The sequence below is a fragment of the Aptenodytes patagonicus genome, chromosome W, assembly GCF_965638725.1.
Source record: "Aptenodytes patagonicus chromosome W, bAptPat1.pri.cur, whole genome shotgun sequence".
Lineage (NCBI taxonomy): Eukaryota > Metazoa > Chordata > Aves > Sphenisciformes > Spheniscidae > Aptenodytes > Aptenodytes patagonicus.
Genome location: NC_134981.1, coordinates 3467724 through 3488542, shown reverse-complemented (window position 1 = coordinate 3488542; position 20819 = coordinate 3467724). Strand labels below are relative to the sequence as shown.

General features: G+C 40.7%; 1 protein-coding gene across 5 annotated transcripts in view; it reads right to left on the bottom strand.

Moving 5' to 3' along the window:
* LOC143172286 (dymeclin) overlaps positions 1 to 20819 on the bottom strand; it is a 224911-nt gene that overhangs the window by 85049 nt on the left and 119043 nt on the right. For 4 of the 5 annotated variants that reach the window (XM_076361540.1, XM_076361539.1, XM_076361538.1 and 1 more), the window contains exon 14: positions 7548 to 7712. The exons of the other annotated variant lie outside the window; for it this stretch is intronic. In XM_076361540.1, coding sequence (XP_076217655.1) covers positions 7548 to 7712 — 165 coding nt within the window. The remainder of the gene's footprint in view (positions 1 to 7547; positions 7713 to 20819) is intronic. 5 annotated transcript variants of the gene reach the window in all.

Here is a 20819-nt window from a genome sequence, read left to right as displayed (position 1 = left end):
AAACCCCCGGACTCTGAACATACTGCTACAATGGAAATGTGTGAAAGTAATTTTGTTCCAATTTCATCTCATGGGAACGTGGGCTCATAAGCATTCAATTAAAAATAATTCCGTCTGATCAAGATGTGTTTTAGTTTCACATGCTAATGTGGCAGAATGCGTCTAGATCATGTCTGTGATAAATTTTTACCAGGGTGGGAGGAATATTATATAGAAAAAACATAGCTCTTGCAATTTTTCCTTTTCCATTTAATTTTTTTGTGCATGAGAAAGTAGTGTTTTGGCAACCTGTGCTGTTTTGTACTATCTGGGTCAGATCACCTGGGGGTAGTACCTGGGAAGATTACATTTGTAACGGGAAAAATCTAAATCAAAATGCAGCCTTTTCAAGAAATCTGTAAGACAAACAAAACAACAGAATCCTGCGTGGCAATCTGCCTGTAACTCCGATTTTTAATGCCAAAAGAAGCCACTTTGATCAGCGCGTCTGACACAAGCCATAGGAATTCCCTCAGCTACTTCCTCCTTCAAGTCCAATAGCTGTGGCTGGACTTGGACGTATCTTTTAGGAGAACATCCAATCTCATCTAAAAATTCCAATCTTGGGAAATCCAGAGCCCTTGTTAAACTATTCCAGTGAATCATCCACCGTGTAAAAAAAAAAACGAACCAGTCTCAATCGGTTTTGCTTCAATTTCCAGCTACTGGAGCGCATTATACTTTTGCATACTAAAGGGCTCCTCAATAAAGAATTTATTCACCCTTAATCTCCCAAATCATTTCAGAATAAACTCATAAATCTGCCCTGGAGTACTACTAAGTCCTTTCCAAGTCAATGCTACCTGGACCTCTTATCCCGAGCGCGTGACCTACTAGCATGAAATCCCACCGGCGCTGTGAAAATACACCTCGCTTGCGTCAGGCTTAGGTGGTTACTGGGTGGTATCAGCAATCTTTCCCCTTCATTGATTACTGCTTCCCTAAAAACTATTCTCGATACATTATTTTAAATAGGGACGGAGTTAATGAACCAAGGCACAAGGGTTTCCACTAGACGTGCACCCACCTGATGAGCATCCAGTTAAACTGGATTTTGAGACCTACAAGCTAGGCAATTTTTCACCCACCAAATACCCGCAGCATTGATTTTATATCTTGCTGGTTTCTTGATCGATATACTGTGCAGTACGAAGACAAATAATTTGTAATGGAATTATTTATAAACAATTCCCCTGTGCCAAGTCACTCAATGTTGAGTGTAAAGTGATCCTTCCATAATAAAAACCCCCAACCCTTCAATAAAATTATTAGCAGCTGACTAAAAATCACAATCGAAAAGCAATAAAACATTAAATTATAATCATTCAACAGACCTCTGACCATTTTTTTCTTAATTCTATTTTTTTTCCCCCCAAAGGAAAATAATTAAATGAGCTGGATTTCAGGGAAATGTTGTTCCACACGATCACAGCGGCCGAAGAAAAAGCCTCATCTCCTGACCTGTGATCCCAGATCAGGAACCGAGTCCACACAAAACATCTTGAGTGGAAGCTCAGAGAACAGAGTTTCCATAAAAACTTACAGGTTGCTCTATAGAAATCCCAGCACACCGGTATCATCAAACCAGCCTGCATCCTCAAAGAAATATTAACGTAGCTTCATTGTATCTTGTTTCCTTTGCCCATTTTTACTTGTTCTTCTTTTTACTTACTTCTTAAGTGAGTTAATTAAATTTTGTCAGCTGTTCCATGGTCTACCTAGGACTGACATTTAAAATGCACATACCATAACCCCTGAAATCAATGATTATTGCAGCAACCCACAGCATTGGGTTTGCATTGAAAACGAAAAGTAAAACAATGAGTATTAAACCCATCAGGAAGAAGACCATCTTCGAGTCTTTAGGCTAAACACTGGCAATTGCAGCAGTTGGAATTTGTCAGTGTACAGGTGATCACGTTCAGAGGAAAAAATTTGTTAATTGTCACAAAAACGGGCAATCTCCAACTTCTACATTAGAAGCTGGATGAATAATGCCCTATGTCTCAACAACAAGAAAAATTTCCCAACCAACCCCTAATTATACTCTACGATAACGCAATGATATTGTAATCCCTGAATGGGTACCAATTCTGTTCTCATCAGCCTTCTGGCTTGGCAGGATGCTGAGCGGAGCACGCGGAACAGTGCTTGTGGTAGCAGAAAGGAAAAAGGAAAGGAAAAGGGAAAGCACCCACAGACTGTTCGGTCGGACGCCAGTTTTAGAGGCAAGGTGCAGATCCTTACTAAAATGTCCTGCAGAGAAAAAGTGTTTATCAGTATTGTCAAAAAAGAGTATCGAGTTAGTTTATTTTAGACAAGTCCTTAAATCTACCAAGATTTTTAGACCTTTTCACTGGAGAATATATTGGGGGGGGGGGGGGGGGAGGAAATTAAATTTTTAAACTAAGTTATCTCCCATTCCAAAAATAGTTTGCTTTAGTGATAAATGAAGTGAAGCTATTTCTCGCCTGTGACGGGTCCAGACTCTGCCATTTTCATTATTCTACTTCTAATCCCATGACATAAGTGGGTTTATTCATAAAACGTGAAAAAAGCAAGCTGTTGTTCAAAACTTATAAAGACTTAAAAAGCCTTTTCGATAAGGCCCAATTACTACACCACAAATTATTTTCCTTTTCACAGAGTTTTATCGAGTTATTTACCAACAAAGGTTTTCAATAGGTCTTGTGCCCGGGGCCCCTTATGAGGTTAAGACTCGTGTGCAATTTTCCTGCAGAAGTTAAGATTTTTGTCACCTTTGGAAATTGTCTCACTCTCAACCAATTTCGTCTGCCCACACCCATTCACAACAACAGGGTTTTTTTCACACACCACTTTGGATGGAAGCCTACCTGCACTGACTTCACTCTGTTTGGGAGACTGGTTTGCAGAGACAGCTGTGTTTACTGAAGGTGTGATACCAAATAGAGACCTTCCCATTTAAATGATCCTTAAAGTCAAAATAATATTGCTCATCTTGTTGATTGCTGTGTTTATATGTTGTCCCACCTACCAGATGTTTACAATAGAACTGTTGTTATTTCTCAATAATGCTTTGATCCTCTTTACACAGGGAACACTTTCAGTATCAGCTCTCACGGGTTAAGCTCCCAGTGAAGTAAGGATCAATATTTGGTACTTCATATTTAAATTATCACACACAGGAGGTATCAGAAGTGATATAAATTATTTTCAAAAGTTATAAAGTGCTTTAACTGGAAACAGCAGGAAAACAGAAAAGGACCAGTTTTAAGGAGGCTGAAGGGGCTCTTGGTAGGAACACCCAGATCTTCTGTCATCCAGCTACTACTCATGCAAGGCTGATGTACTGACTATTTTACTTGCACTAACTTAGGGTGAGATTTTTGTATTAGCTGCTTAAAAACTGAATGTAAACAAATGCTCAAGACGATCTGTAGAATCAGAGAAAAAGAATTCACACCTGTCAAAACCCATTTGAAAGAATACTAATTGATGTATTTCTCCGTATTGCATTAAGCCATGCAAAAATCATTTAAGGTTCAATAATAAACGTATCTGCTTCATGTTTCTCCCCACCCTCCCTTCTCAGACTAAAGCCAAAGAAAACACGTCAGACTTGCAAATGTTTTAGCTGTTTTCGAGGATGATACTCTGACACCTTTCCTGTATGTACTGAAGGACGGGCCAGTAATGCGTATCACGACGAAGGGCTGTCTGTACGTTCCTGGGATCCAGCCCCGACGCCCCAGCACAGCTCACGCTCCAAGGAAAAAAAGGAGCTGGCAAGTGGGTAATGAATACAAGTTGGCTTTATGCAGAACTTCACCATCACGTTGCAGCAACAGAAACATTTCTGGTAATTAGCAGTATTTTTCAAAGCTAACCTCCAAGGCCCTGATCCCGCAAAGACTGCACATTCTTAAATTAATGTAATTGCATAATTCCATCAACTCTGATGGCATGGGAGGAGTATGGTTGCAAAGCTTATCCTCTACAGGCTTCACACAATGTGCCAGAACACTTCTGAAAGGGAGTATTAAAATCTTATTAGATACATTTTGCTGTTTAAACAAACCTAGCATCAAGTAATAGAAGATATGCAAAATGGGTAAACTGTGTGAACTTGACATCATATTTCTTTGTCTTTTCTCTCCAGGAAAAAAAAAAAAAACAACAACTTAATTCAGATGAATCCATATAATTTTTCCTTTTGCTCTACTACTTCATGAACATGTTTACTCAATTTACAAGGCTCAGCAAAACCATATTTCCTGCTTTCACACACACAATGTCAAGCTAGCTATGAAAATAAACTGTCCTTAATTTGTTCAGCATCCCAAAACAAATCATTGTCCGTTAGCTGCCTTTTGCTAGTACATGCGCTAAGCCAGTTTCATTTTCAGAAACAATCTTCCTGAGATTGACTGCGACCCGAAGAGCTTTAAAACAAAAAGGGAACACACACGAGCATTAAAACATCACACGATGAACATGCAATTCAAAAGGAAACCATAATGGTAAGAGTGAGAGAACGTTATCTCACATCACGAAGCACGGTTACTGCAATAATCAATAAATAGCACAGCCACAACAGAATTATTAGACAGTAGCAATGACAGATTACAATCCCAGGCTCAATATTCGTGCTATACTAATGCATAGCATAATAGAATAGGTATTGTGCCTCCTCTGTTTTAAAATTTAGAAAAGCCACCGAAAGCAACGCTGACACTAAATCCCAATTAAAGCTGCCTGGAGAGCTGGTGCTGCGGGCTTACTCCCTGCGGGATAGGGGAGTATATACCATTCTCCTTCCCCTCTCCCCCACTTTAACCAGTGTTAGCTGTTCAGCAAGTGTGGGATGCGGTGTGCCTACAGATTTGACGGGTCACCGCCAGTATCTTACACAAATCCAGGGCAGCTTGAAAACGTGAACGACATTGATCAGCCAGCAGCAAAATCGCACTTTTGTAAGGGCTTTAGTGGAAAACAGTGGTTATTAACTACTGCTGATTAGTTAGTGCCGTCATTCCAAAGCTGCCTTCATCTTTTCTCCTTTGTTTTACTTTTATGAATTCCCTCTCCCCACCTCCAAATTAAAGGCACAACTGTTCACGTCCATATTCATGTTTGCACACAAAACGTACCAAAATGGCCTCAAGTTGTGCCAGGGGAGGTTTAGATTGGACGTGAGGAAAAATTTCTTTACTGAAAGAGTGGTTAAACATTGGACCAGGCTGCCCAGGGAAGTGGTGGAGTCCCCATCCCTGGAGGTATTTAAAAGATGAGTAGATGAGGTGCTTAGGGACATGGTTTAGTGGACATGGTGGTGTTGGGTCGACGGTTGGACTCGATGATCTTAGAGGTCTTTTCCAACCTCAATGATTCTATGATTCTATGAAAATAGTAATAAAAACTCTAATTCTATGGGACATCTAAAGAGAGGCCACATCATCTGGGGTATCAGGACAGCGTTAGAGATCAGCCATTACTCAGGGCTAAGTCTTATATTCTTCACCAGGAGTCCTGCAAAGAGCCCTGGATGGGAGGGTCGTGGTTTATAAATCACCATAATTAATTATCCTCTGCCTTTAGAGAAGAGATGGAACACATAAATTACTAAGCAGGCTGTTCATAGGGTAAAATAGCACAGTACTTAATGCAGGATGGATGCACAGATTCAAACAAAACCCACCTTTTTTGACACCTCCATTTACGCCACTGGATCTGATGCTATTTAGAGACTTAGGCAGGCAAGTTTCCCGAGCACACACACTAGAAGGTGTTTCACTTTTCTAATCATGTATTACCAGAGAATCAGCCACTAAAACCTGCTACCTATATATTCTCCTAGCAGCAATTTCTATTTCAAATACTCTGTCCTCCTTCTATCTCATAAAAGGATAGCCTGTAACGAAAACCTGAGGTTTTACAGTCTCCCAGCCTGATATATTCTAATATATCTCAACTGGTGCATAACTCCCATTTCAGAAAGTAAACTATTTCTCCATCAGTTTCAGTATGAGGACCAACTAGATGAACTTTTTGCTCTAAAAACTTCACAAGCGTGTTACATGAAAAGGTGTACAGTGTTATCAGTGCTTATTTTCATCCCTAAAGCCACCTGAAAGATGCAATATCCATGGAGTAGTACTTGTTCTCCCAAGGATGATTTTGCCAACTTAACGTTGTAGTGTTGCCATTGTACAGAATTACCAAAATTTCATTGAAGCAAGCTGGGACAATTAAGCCATTTCTTTTATGTTCTCAGGATATCATTCCTACATGTAAAACATTCCATCTTAAACAAGATTTTGGTGTGGACTGCCCTGATTATTATTATTCATTTTTAAATAATGCCTTTGAAATCTTAGGGTTTGGCTACTTTAATACCGTACCCCTGTTCCAAATTAATCTGGAGAATGCCCCTGGGACAGCTGGATTTTCATCTCCTGTTGAGATCCTTCAGTGTAACTCTCCATCATTATGTACTACTATAAAATTTCTTTTGTACAAAAAGAGCTATTTCAGCTTGCATGCCATATTTTCTTCCTTGACAATCAAGCTGGTTTTACTTATGTTTACTGTGTGGTCTATTGCTATTGTATGCCGGCTTAGCTGGGAAGCTGCATTTCCACCCTGGATGCTTTCCATGTTCTGATAAATTTTGTCATGCAATTTTTTCCTAAAACTTCTAGCATCTTGGTTAATATATTTAATTATCCGCAGCGTCAACAGTGAAATAGTAAAACTTAAATTTTTACTTCGAGTAAACAGCTTAGAGAAAACATTTGAGTATTGCAAGTAGAATTTATTTTTAAATTCCCGCTATTTTACAGTTTCTGCAGAGCATCTATAATTCTGCATCATGAACAAGGATTTTATGTTGTCATTTTGGGCTGATGGATTCTCACCAGTCCTATTCTGTATAATCAAAACTGATCAGGCATATCAAAAAAGGCAGCTCTTTCTTAATTTATCATTAAGTGCCACGACAATTTTACTGAACGTGAGGGAAAAGTTCTATCGCTCCCATTCCTGAAAAGCAATTTTTATAGACAATGTTACCAAAATAATGGGCGTCAGGGATATATTAGACACCTACATGTAAGACAACTTACATCTCTGCGCTAATTCCAAACAAACTACATAACTGTATGGAAGCTTTGTGAATCACAGCTTACGTTCTTATGTCATAGCTTTGGAAAAGGATGAAAATAATTCTACTCTAACATAAAAAGCATTTAAAACTTCCAAAGGCCACACATTAATTCCAGAAGTTGTATTCTAAATTAAAAAAAAAGAAAACCAAAACAAAACAAACCCCCAACAGCAACAAAAAACCCCAAACCATTATTAGACTCCCATCTCTACCACACTTTTTAGGACACACATCAAGGATGCCGTAAAGACACAAACCATCCCCTTAGCCATTTTACGTTATTCATCAGTTTACTGAAAACATGCACAGATCAGTCACAGAGCATGCAGCATGCAGTAAATGGAGAGCAGAGGTTAATAACCTGGAAGCATAGGATCTGAGAATGTGAGAACAAGTTAAAGACAAGAGTTCCTCTCCATTGTCACTGAGGGTCGAGAAGCAATGCTGCAGCGTAGAGCAGTGAGAGTGGGGGAAATACAGTTTGTCCAAGACATATACATATCTCCGCAAGTGGCGGCAGGTATAACTGAAAGACAAGGGTAAAGGGAGAAAAAACAGAAAAAAGAGGTATTTTCCTTTGAGAAAGCTAATTCATGGTTTAATGCCCTTGGTTTTTGTGCCAAGAGTCAATGGAAGATGCCAAGTAAGCAATGGAGCAGTTTGACATAAAACAACAGTTTCAAAAGACAGACGGATCTGTTAGCCTGTGGCCATACGATGCTTCTGTCGCTACCGCAAAGGGAACTCACCAAGTCTCACACATTAGAGATGCAAGAAATTGGGCTTTTTTTTTTTTTTAACCTTTTTTTTTGTTTTGGGTTGATAATGCATTAAGAAAAGTTTTTTTGCCTCTCTCAATTTGCCCTGAAAATATAAATGCATGAGTCTGAACCTGGTTTACAAAGTTTAGCATTAAAAAAAACCTGAGAGTATTCACAAAATTTAACTGATTTTCATGGAAATTGACATCTCGCTTTAAGGGAAAAAATGCACGCAGAATTACCGATCAGTGTGAACTACTCTCGCAGCCTGGGATTCCAGTGGTAGAGTATTCCTGCAGTTAATTCTAGTACCTCAAACATGGTGCTTTATCATAAATGAGTTACACACTTAAGACCTGGTCAGCTTTTTCATGAAAAACTACAATCAATTCCACGAAATAACTATAGAGCAATCAATAAAATATTTAGTATTCACACTAACCAACTCTGAATGCTCTCGAGTAAGAGATATTGCCTGTGTCTATTCACAGGATATCCTCCCACTCCTAATGGAAAGGAGAATAAACTAATTGGAGTAGTTCACCGGCAACAAACTGCATCACTGGTAAACTATGAAGCACATATATCACATAACCTCAAACGTCTATTATTATAGGTTTTGCACAGAAAATACTTCACTGCATAATGGGGTACAATATGCATGTGTGACAGCCCAGCTCACAGGGGAACTCTGACCAGGGTATAGAGCGTGGCAAGTCCTCCAGAAAGTACCTTAAGCAGCCTAATACACTGTGAGATAAATAAGACAGCTCTTCATAAGCATCAAGATACTTCTACCAGACTGTTTGCTATCCCTACTGCAGCCTGAATCAACGAACACCTGAACTCTAGGCTGCAACCTCCTTACCAAATCAAAAAACCCCCATCGTTTCATAGCTTCATAGGTTGAAACTTGGCCAGTGGGTCATCTACCCCAACTGTCTGCATTTCACAGGCTAGTATCCCTCTATAAACCCTTTATTGGACACGTGTAGCTAAAACACTCTTTTAGGAGACCAAATTATTCGTGTACCTTGGGCAAAGAACAGGACAGAAAAGAGTGCCACCAACAGCTGATCCTTGGTGCAATCAGCGCGGCTCTAAGCCTAAGACTTTATCAACACCAATGTCTCCCATTGCTTTAGTTTAAATAGCATTCACTACTGGGATAAAGTCAGTCACCTACCTTTGCTCTGGAAGTTGAGGAACACGCAATCCTTGTTGGCACTTCATTTGCAGATATACTAGTTTTCAGGAGAGGAAGCAGCTGCAAGGAGGCAATTTCTTAAGCCATCATGCCTTTTTTTTGACCACAGCATGTTTTGAGCAGCACAGGCTATTCTCTTCACCCAACAGGCCAGGGATGAAGAAGATAAAGAATGGTATTTACAGGATCCCATACCGAGGGGAGCCCTCAACACATGAGCCTGCCCTTCCAGCTACCCACAGAGGCCACAGAATTTTTTCCAAAACCAGATTAAAGAGCATCTTTTAGAATGATGCTGCTTAGAAGGTTTAAATGGTCATGAGTCCACTATTCCCATTTAGTATATTTTACCAGCCTTGCTAATAGAAAATTGTACCTCATTTCAAGCCGGTGTAGGTCTCATTCCAGCCATTCGATCTTGTTAGACTTTTGTCAAGAAATTGAGAGCGCCTTCTAGTGTCACTGATCTTTGACCCCTAATCAATGCTCTCCACAGACAGGAAAAACAAGACTTGATCTCCAAAGAGTGATGACCACATTTAGGCTTAACTGACAAACTGGATGAGAATGCAGCATGAGATGGGAGGAGGAGAAATTTCCCAAAAACTTCACCCAGAGGTTTCGTGCCCTGTTGAGACAGACACGGGGTGAGACAGTGCCAGCAGCGCTGCCCTCCCACTGCTGCCAGCCTTGCTGCCATCACCTCGTCCTGCCACAGCACGGATGGGACCGAGCACAGGAGGGACCGCTTCTGTGGGCAGACAGCTTTCAGAGCCAGCTCCGGGTGTCGGTGGAGCTGCTGGCTCAAGTGTCACACTTTGGAAACAAAAGCTTCAAGCGTCACCAGTCCTCTTGGGTATTTATACAATACGGCCAGTGCAATTCTGTAATCCTCCCTTTCATCATTTCAGGTAATAAGGGCAAGGCCATTCCTATTTTCAAAGTTGAACTTGTTTACTGAAAGGTGTGACTTTAAACCCATAGCAAGAGCAAGGCAATCCCATAAACCTGCGTTTTCTAACTTGCATTACAGCCACTATGACCAGCGTAGCTTACATCGTATCGAAGACTAAGCATCTCCATTATTAAATCCTCTAAGCTAAACCTGAATAAAATCAAGGCTTAGATCCCTCAACGGATATGTACATTAAGAAAAATTTACATCCAACTTGCATTGACTAATCGTGGATATTGAGTTTGAAATCAGACTTACTTGATCCACCAGAAATCAGTTTTCCAGCGGCCACAACATCCACAGTTACATGTTACTGAAATTTTTGTTTTCTGTATGTTTTATGGGGCATATTACTTTTACTTTACAGCAAAAGGCAATCTTCAACTACAATACAGTACTGAAAAATTTGAAAAAGCAATATTGCAGAAAATAGAGAACATTATGTTTGATTGACGGTGTGTGCATGTGCGCATATTATTCATGTATTCTGTTTACCCTGAGGACAAAACTGTAGCTCATACTGTACTAAAATCCCACTCCAGAAGAAGATTATAATTCCCTCTTACAAAAATAAAAGCCATCTGATCAACATTTTGAATGTTGATAACAAAACATTACAGTGTCAACCTCTAATAGCTAAAAAGTAGAGTGTCTGGTTACGTACATCTGGGAAAGCAGGGTGGACTTGAGTTATCCCAACTAAAAAAAAATATATATATATTCTTACTTACCAATAAGCTTTCGGTCTTTTTTTTTTTTTTTTTGAGGTAATGAAAATAATAAAACTCCTCTAATGCCTTCTCACTACACAAATATTACTATAGCTATATTATTTAGCAATTTAAATCTATTAAAGAAAAATTCCATATGCTCCATTAAACTTTAAGTTACCAACATTTTTTGCCTTTAATAGCCATGGCTGTTAAAGCCACAGAACCCCCAAATTTTCAGATCCAAACCAACAGACGTTAGCATCAGTATTTTGGAGACTAAAGTGACAGGATCCTTTCTGTCTGGTAGTCATCCACCTCTCACATCGGATCAACTGTGACTCCCTGTGATTCCAGAATCCAAACTGGATGGAAATGAAACGTGAACATGGAACCCCAACGACATCTTTAAGGTAAGTGAAGATGCCCAAAACTGACAGGCATCAAGTCAAAGCACCAAATTCAATCCTTTTGAAGTCAGAACGTGGCATTTAGAAGTCTCCAAGGGTTTACTCCCATAGGTGGTTTTTTGTGGCTTTCTTGTTTGTTTTTCACTTTCTCGACTACACATAAGCAGGTGGGGAACTGAAAGAGATGAAAACTGAACAAAACACCAAACCCAACACAGAAAAGGCTCATTTGCTAACCATGAATAATGCATATTTTTGAATAAAAACATACCTAAAACAATTTGCTAGTATAAAAGACAGCATAGAGAACCTGACGTCTGTGAAGAGGCCTGTAATCTACCTGCTACTTGAGAATTTTTTCTACTCCTGTTTCTGGTGCCCATGGATATGCTTCCTTCCCTGATCCTGGCACTGTCTGATCTTGCCCAGTGGCTGGTATAAAATGAGAAGGCAGGGAGGAAGCTTCAGTATTGGCTGAGAAAATGAGACGAAAGAAGGGGAAAAAAAAAAAAAAAGACGACACAGGAAAAAAATCCCAAACCAAACACATCAGCCAGTTCTATCAGCCTTTTAGAAAAAGAAAAAAAAAAGTAAATTTGCTCAAGGGGGAAATTGCTCTTCCTTGTAACTCTCCCCAAACTTCTGGAATTGTCCTTCCCGCTGCCACCCTGCAAAGACAGCCTTGTTCCCATAAATCTTCAGAGGTGAACACCTACACTTGACTGCCGTGAGGATACTCTCACCTGCTTATACCAATCTCCTGTAACCCTGGAGCTCTGGTCCTCTCTTCCCGAGAGCTTTTTAGATTTGCCTGAACCAGCAGTAGTTAAAATGAACGCTCTTGTCATCGCTCTGACCTCAGGGAGGGCAGAGACCCTTCCTGCACACACTCTTCACTGCCTGCCACCCAGGCACATGTAGGGGAAATATCTAATATATATGTATAAAAATTAACCCAATATATCTGTATTTATTTGTAATTTAGTGTGGATTTGATGAAGGCAAAGAAAGGTTTCCTTTCCATAGAGTCTGGACAATCCTGATCAGTAAAGGTATGCTGATGACAGCAGTTAAACAAGGGCATCAAAGAAACACTTTAAAATCGATGGGAGCTCGATGTCGAGAGCCACTGGGGAGGTGGAGGTGAGCTGTGAGCTGAACTGCCACTTGTGTGATGGCAGAGCCGCATCCCACGCGAATGGAATGGAATAGACTGGACTATTTCAGCTGGAAGGGACCTGCAACCATCACCTAGTCCAACTGCCTGACCACTTCAGGGCTGACCAAACGTTAAAGCATGTTGTTAAGGGCATTGTCCAAATGCCTCTTAAACACTGACAGGCTCGGGGCACCGACCACCTCTCCAGGAAGCCCGTCCCAGGGTTTGACCACCCTCTCAGTAGAGAAATTCTCCCTCACGTCCAGCCTAAACCTCCCCTGGCGCAGCTTTGAACCGTTCCCACGCGTCCTGTCCCTGGATCCCCGGGGAAGTGAGCAGCGCCTCCCTCTCCTTTTCTCCAAACTAGACAAGCCCAGAGTCCTCAGCCGCTCCTCACGGGACGTGCCTTCCAGCCCTTTCACCAGCTTTGTTGCCCTCCTCTGGACACATTCAGGGACCTGAGCGTCCTTCTTACATGGTGGGGCCCAGAACCGCACACAGTGCTTGAGGTGAGGCCGCACCAAGGCTGAACACAGCGGGATAATCCCCTCTTTTGATCGGCTGGTCGTGCTGTGCTTGATGCCCCCCAGGATGCGGTTTGCCCTCTCGGCTGCCAGGGCACAAATGCATGCCGTGGCTTCCTGCAGCTTTACTGGGTCTTCCTGATCGTCTGGAAGCCCTCCGAGGACCTTGTGTGAAACACGCAGATAATCAAAACCAACAAACAAACGAGGCTTTGCTAAAGATTCTTCCAAATCTGCTGTTCCTCGTGGTTGTCCGAAGAAAATTCAATGTCCTAAATGGTCATTGCAATTGCTCTGGTTTAGGGGATCACATCACTTCCAATTTTTAACTCAAACTTAGCAAAAATAAGAGTTAAAAAATAAGAAGTGCTGAAACTCATGATATGCTCACACTAATTTTTTCATCCAAAATTTTAAGGACAGACTTGAACAAGACAACAGCGCTAAGCAAAACATGCAAAGCCACTTACGTCCTTATTTATTTAAACCAGAAAGTTGATATTTTCTCTACTGAAGTCAATTGCAATTTTAAAATAAATATGTCAAAGAGAAAAACATAAACAGCACCAGGCCAACATCTTTTTAACACAGAAGTGAAGCAAATTGGGCAGGGTATAGAAAAGCGGTATTCACTAACCCCTCTATGAATACAACCTAGTCTGAAACAGCATATACAGGATTCAAAAGAAAAATTCCCAGTGCTAGTGTTTAAGTAATTGTAATTCATAATCTTCCTCTCGGTGCATGCCAGATTTTATGAAGGCTATAAATCTTTAACGTTATTGAGAAAAAGTAAGGTCTTGAAGACATACATGCCACATGTATTAGCTCAGAGAAACTAGATTAATCTGCGGCAATAAAAAAAGCCAATTCTGCTAAGCCTGATTAAATATTTAGGTCATATTGTTTCTGCAGCAGAATTTGAAAAATGCACAGCAAATAACATCTTTCGCTGAGTTTGAAGACTTAATCACTGTACTTTCAGAAGGGACTTACGCTACTACATGACTCTTTGGGAAAGCCAATACAAAAGCCTTTTAAAAAAAAACAAATAATGAAAGTATAAGCTAATTAAACCAGCACATATCAGTCAGCACCCCAAACTACCGGACTTGATGGTCTTAAGGGTCTTTTCCAACCTAAATGATTCTATGATTCTACGTGGGGAGAAAGTCGTGACGTGCTATGAAGATTTTACTACTGTTCATGATAGATAACTTATGTTCTAGGAAGTCCTATTAGTCATTACTCTTATGTTCCCAAAGACAAACCCAACCAAAATACATTCTATACTCAAATACTACATCGATGATGACAACGATTTACTACATCATCCATTCCACGAGAATGGTTAATTTATTCTCCGCCTAAAATATCACCTATTAATGTTATTTCATACAGTATAAATAGCAGAAAGGCAAACCATCAAAAGCCTATCTGCCTTCTTGCCAACAGTAAAATACATCATCCAAAATTAGAGGTTTTATTTCTGTTTAGTACTCTGCCGTTGATAACATGAATGTGGTACTGATGAACCGCAGTAGAAAGAGTACTATGTATTTGCTTTTAGTACCAAGACTATTATGAGATTGGCATGCGTATGTCCACAGAAAGGTGGTTTGGGGTTCTTTGGGGTGGGTTTCTGCCACGGTGGTGTTAGCACAGTTAAGCTGCTTAAGGTACAATAGAAGTCGGCACTGGGGATGCAGGAGATCACATTGGCCTTTACCGTACCAGGACTCTTAAAACAATTCCTCCTTTTTCAGCCAGTTTCAATTATTTTTTTTTTTAAATTATTCTTACCTTCGAGTCATAATTAAGGTTGAAAGACACCTTAGGAGGTTTCTAGCCCAACCTCCTGCTCAAAGCAGGGTTAACACTGAATCCAGACCAGACCAAGGTTTTTTCCAGTTGGATCTTAAAAGCCTCCAGGGACAGAGACTCTACAACTTCTCTGGGCCGCTGTGCCAATGCTTCCCTGACCATGAAAAATTGTCTTCTTCCATCAGGCTGGAACCTCCTGACTTCAGTTCATGACCATTCTCTCTCACCTTCCTGCCACACACTTCTATAAAGAGCTTGGCTCCATCTTCTCAGTAACCTCCTCCTATGTGTGGGAATGCTGCTAACCCTTTCTCTGAAACTCCTGCCGTAGCCTTGCCCCAAAGCCTTCTCTTCTCCAGGCTAAACAAGCCCAGTTCCCTCAGCCCATCTTCCTACACTGAGTCCTCCAGCCCCCAACATCGTGGCAGCCGTCCACTGAACTTGCTCCAGTTTAGCAACACCTTTCCTATGTCCAGGGCCCCAAAACCTGGACGCAGTTCTCCAGATGTGATCCAACAGACAGTGGTCTTGCAATGGCATGAGTCAACGCTCACAGCGCTCTCAGATGCGTTTCACAGGGTCCCATGGACATGTCTGTGTCAGTTCTCAAGTCATCCCTGACTTGATCCTTTTTCACTACTGGTACTTTCCTTCCTCCTTGATCCCCACCTGACTTCCTAATCGAAGTAATAGGGTGACTTCTCTTAGCTTTCTAAAAACACTTCATTCTTGCAGGCCTACTTTTCAGATACAAGCATCGCAAAATTTATATCTTATAGCGTAGAGTGATGACAGGATTTTAAATTACATTATTGCAAAACAGCAGTCTGGGGGCGAGGGGTCATTATAGGGTTAAAGGTGCCACAGCAACACAGAACAGAGAAGCATAAAAATTATTTAAATACTTAAGAAGCGATTATTTGTGATAATGTGTCACAGACATAAGTTCCCATGCCCCGAAGCAGCACTCTGTCACAGTAATGGCCAAATGTACACGACAGGCTTATGAGAGGAATATTATCTTTATGCATGAAAGTATTTATAGTGAGGGAGGGCAACGAAATGAAAACCAAACAATTTCTGGAGATGTTTGATAGAGTGAAAATCAAATGGTAAGTATATGAGATTCTTATATAGAAAGGCCAAATTACCTCTGTACAGATGAAGTTCTATCAAAAAGAACAAAAGGATTTGTATATTAGGAGCAGACACGAGGAGCTGATGACCATAACAAAAAAAGATGTGAAAGAGCTGGGAGGAAGTGTCTGTTCGGTACCGATGTTTCAGAGAAAGAGCGAAGGCTTTAATCACCCAGATGCACCAGTTACTTGGAAGGCACGTATCCCCGGCAGCTGAAGAGATGCTACTATGGGAATGTTGCTTTTGAAACCTCCTGCGCTTTTATCCTTTGGCTAGACACTTGTGATAATTCACAGGCTCTGCACGGGATTACAGGACACGCCTACGCCACCCGCATTAACGCGGACATTTGCATCTCGGTCTGCGTGATCCTGAAAATCTTCTGTTGGGAGACAAGGGCTAGAGCACCGCAAGGGAGGGCACCGCTTGTCTGAGCCCTCGCCCTGTTCCGCAGCAGGATTCATCCCATCCGAGCCCACATAAATTGTGGTATTTGGAGAAAAACCTACTTGTGGACCCAAGAGCACAATTAATGAGTTACAGAAACATGTCTCTACACAACTTCACAGCAAATTTATTTATTCATTGCAGAACTAAGTGTATTTACTTTACCTAAAAGCCTGTTCTTTCCTAAACTTGCTGAAGGCCATTACCATTAAAAGGGTTGAGTCATTCAACAGTTCTAAAGACCTGGTGCACATTGAAGTTGTTAAATCCTGATTCTTTCTTCTGCACCTATAGTTTCACCCTCCATTTAAAAGCCTCAGATGTTTCAAAGTGCAAGATTCTCCTTGCGAACCACGCAAACTACGGTGAAAGTATATGGCGGTGGGAAGTACCTTGGCTCGAGTACTTAAGAGACTCAGAAATTTCATAAACTGTTCTCTCGTACTCCTAAAATCAGTTAGAAAGCTTGTTTGTAAATCCTCACTTAAGTGTGGGGTCTGAATGAACTCAAAATTTCCATGTGTGGTGGAAAGGAAGGTTTTCAGAAGCAATCTGGAGGGCACCGACACAGGTGAGTTGGGTGTTATCGGTAACTGCTCTACTTCCCTCCTTGCAGCCACTCATACCTATCCTGGCTTCACATACCTGGAGAGAGAAATTAGTTCACTGAACCGCAAAGCTGGAAAAATGTTAGACATACATAATGACATCAGTTAAAATGGGAAATAAGCAGCACCCTGACAAAAAAAAAAAGAAAAAAAAAAGATTTATAATCAATGCTATAGTTTTGTTTCATACTAATGCTTACTTACAGCCATAACACTATCTTAGTTTGTCAGATAAATTCTTGTAAGTTCATTACTCATTCATTTCTTTAGATCACAGTCCACAGTTCTTTCCAAAGAGAAAACTTCTAAAAAGGAAAGAGCACATGTTGTATCTGAATAAAGCGGTTAATGAGCCAAATACCCTGCAACCGAAGATAAAAGACAGGTTCAAGCAAGACATTATCTTGAGTCATCTCTATTTCTGTTAAGGAACACTGTCCTATAAATACCTTCCATTCAAAACAAACTGAGAAGACGAGACTGCAGTTTCTAGGATTCTACTCGAATAGCAAATAATAATTTCTAAAAGACTATTAGAATTCCCTTGATTTTTTTAAATCTCAGAAAATCTTATACAGGACAACTTACTGCTATAAAACAGACTTTTTAAAATGTAAAAAAACTTAAAAAATGTAAAAATGTAAAATTTAAAATGTAAAATGTAAGATTCACTTCTTCAGTGTACTGTACATTAGACACCCAAATCCCAAATAATACAGTGGGATACATCCCAGTAAGCATTTTAGTGGCGTTAATCTTTGTTTCCAGGCCAGCTAAAAGAAACCAAAATTGCACTAATTGACTGGAATAATGCTGCTAGCTTTCTCATTTTTGCTTCCTTTCACTATTAAACACACAGAAAACTTAAGTGACACAACTCAGAACCTCAGACTACTCTGCAAATTCATCTGTAAAACAACACTATCACAAAAACAGTTATTTCTGTACAGGTTTCCTCAAATATTTCTTCCTCTCCATCATAACAGGTTTGCACGATCAACAGTTTTAAAAGCTGGAAGGTTCCACCAAAAAAAGAAAAGTTTAATTCCCCAATTTGAAGACTATTATCAAACTGTTCTGTTTCCAAAGAGCTCATGTGGCACAGTAACTACGAATGGGCCATTCATGATAATTAAAATGGGACAATGGGACCGTCTACCTCCAAACTGCAGCTCTCCGTTGCATGCAAGAATCTGCGTGATGCTCTAGATTCCCTGAAACAGGTATCAAGACTTCAATGAACTTCAGTTCTACGGCCAAGATTCTGTGCTAATTTGCATCACGTTCATTTAATCGCACATTCTGCCAAGCGATGACTTGCAGCTTGTAAGACACTGAAGTACCACACAATTTCCTGGATGGCAGAAGACTAATAAGGTGTCGTAATGACTTCCCCCCGCACCACGACACGATTACCACGATGGCTATGTCTTGCAAGTCAGCAGAGACACAAAAAGCGGTCAAGGGAAGAGCAAACTATCTTGTCCAAAGTTGAGCTTTTAGAATGGTGTGTACTTAGCTATTAAAAACCTTTTTCAGCCAGATCAGCAATCAACAACAGTATTTTTAAGGAGTCCTGTGCCCTGATATGCAGAGCAGAGGATAACATAGTTCAGCCTCTCTGCTTCACGTGAGAAGACCCTGAGACAGAGATAAGCAACTGTTTGCCCAAGACCCCTCCGTGGTTCACGCTGATCCAATCTATCTCAAAATAAAGCTGTGAGTCTGTCCACCTGGGAAGTCTCCATAACCCGTGAGCTCGGGGGTCCCGGGCTCCGAATACTTCTAATGGCATGCAGGGCACTCAACTGCTCACGCCAGATGGGGGACGAGGGTATTACTGTCCCATCAGGTGCCCACTCGGAATGCCCAGCAGGTTCAACCAGGCTTAAACCAAGTGCAATGATATTTCCATGTTGGAAAGAGCTGATAGCAGCCTAAAACCTCAACTCCGTATGTTACGCACAGGCAAAAACAGGTGAGCCCACATGGAGTACTCCTCTTTCTGTTGCTACAGCTAAAGCATGTATGCTTTACAATATATATACATATAAATAAATAAATATATAAAATATATTTACAAATGCAAACATAATATGTTTGACCACAGCTACACTCAATGCATAGTAACAAAGGATGCTTCATTCCTTTTAAAAATTAACTTAATTACATTTACTTCGCTAAGTCATACCAGCAAGAGGACATTTGCTACTAATATTCTCTTTTCCCTGAGCTGAACAATTGTTGTCTCCCCTTTTGTCACAGCCTTTCCTACTAATTGCAATGACACCTCCCAATTTTGGAATGGCTGATCAGCTTATAAGCTTCCCCACAGCTAATCTAGGTCAACGAGCTACTAATAAGGCCAGCGTACGTTTCTTTTATTTAACGCTGTTGAGATCTTTATATATTGCTTCTGTCTCCCAACAAAAGCCACTCCACAGATTTGGGAACCTCCGTTATGTGTAAGATGTAACAGTGACACAGTGGAGGATGAAGAGCATAAAAAGCATCTGCAAATAGACCAGTGTGTCTGTGCCTGTGAACAGCTCGTGAAAGAGCAAGCCAAAGCTACCCAAGGTTGACCAGTTGACACAAAAATCTCTCCAGGTATCCTGCTGTGCACACAACTTCTACTCCTGACAGTCTAGAGATTAAAACCAAAGTTCAGACTCAGTGGCTTAGAGCTGTTTGATCTTCCATTCCCACAGTGTCCTCTTTCAAACGTGACCTGAACATGAGAATATCCTGAAGGCCCTTTGCCGAGATGCCATTAATTTTCACTCTACTTGGAACATCTAATAAAAATGGGATCATCATTTTTGTAACATATTGCACTGCATGGCGGGGGGGGGGGGACGACGACTCTCATTATAAAGCAGTTTCTCATAAATAGAGTATCATTTTATATCCAGGTTAGATAACAAATGTTTTCTCCTCTAAACTAAAATGCTACAAAACTATTTCAGAGTTAAGAAGCATTAAAAGCAAAATGTCTTTGAGGTTTTTAATTCTTATTTCTGAGGCAATGTCAAACAGTCAATTCTGTGGCCTTCCATGCTGAAGAGAATTTATTGCTAAAATCTAAACCGTACAGCACATGGTAAATGCCACCAAAGCGAAGGACACAGGAAAAAAAAATCAATGCAAATATCTCAAAGTAACAAATTCATCAGGCAGAGCACTACCTGGCAATGAAAGTTCGCTGGGACGAACAGGTCATTTTCTACCGCTTTAAAGCAAACATAGAAAATGAAACAAGCTGGTTGAGTTGCAGATAAACCACCCAAAGTCGAATCCACAGAAAGATGCTTCTTCCCTGCTTACTTCAGTGCCATAATGTCTGCATGAAAATATTCGGGGACAGGAATTACAGAAAGCCACTGTTTGTACCGACCGGTCCCCTCAAAGTCCCGAATCAGAGACTGGGCTGCAGGGCGTCCTGCACACTCAGGGCCTGCACCATGAGCACCGCCAATGAAATCCGACATAAGCCTGACGTTAAAAAACCCCTCTTGTTTAGAAAACTTAGAAAATAGTCATACTGTTGTCATAACTTTCACTAAGGTAGTTTCCTTCTAGCACAACTACAATCCACGTGTGATGCAAAAGAGGAGAAAAAGTGACCTCTTAGTCTTGAGCAGCTCAGACCGGAGATATTTACATTTCGCTATCAGAAAGCAGGGATTTGTGACTATGCCCCTCCCAGTATCTGCAGAGTTTACATATCACTATATATTTCACTATATATTCTTTAGTGAAACTGTACATTACCCTCAAATCCTTTTTTCTTTTCTTTTGGTTATAAAAAAGGAAGAGGCAAGCTGATGCTCAGAGAGTTCAGTATTTAACAGCTCTGGCCACAGGACATAAATTCCAAGAACCCCT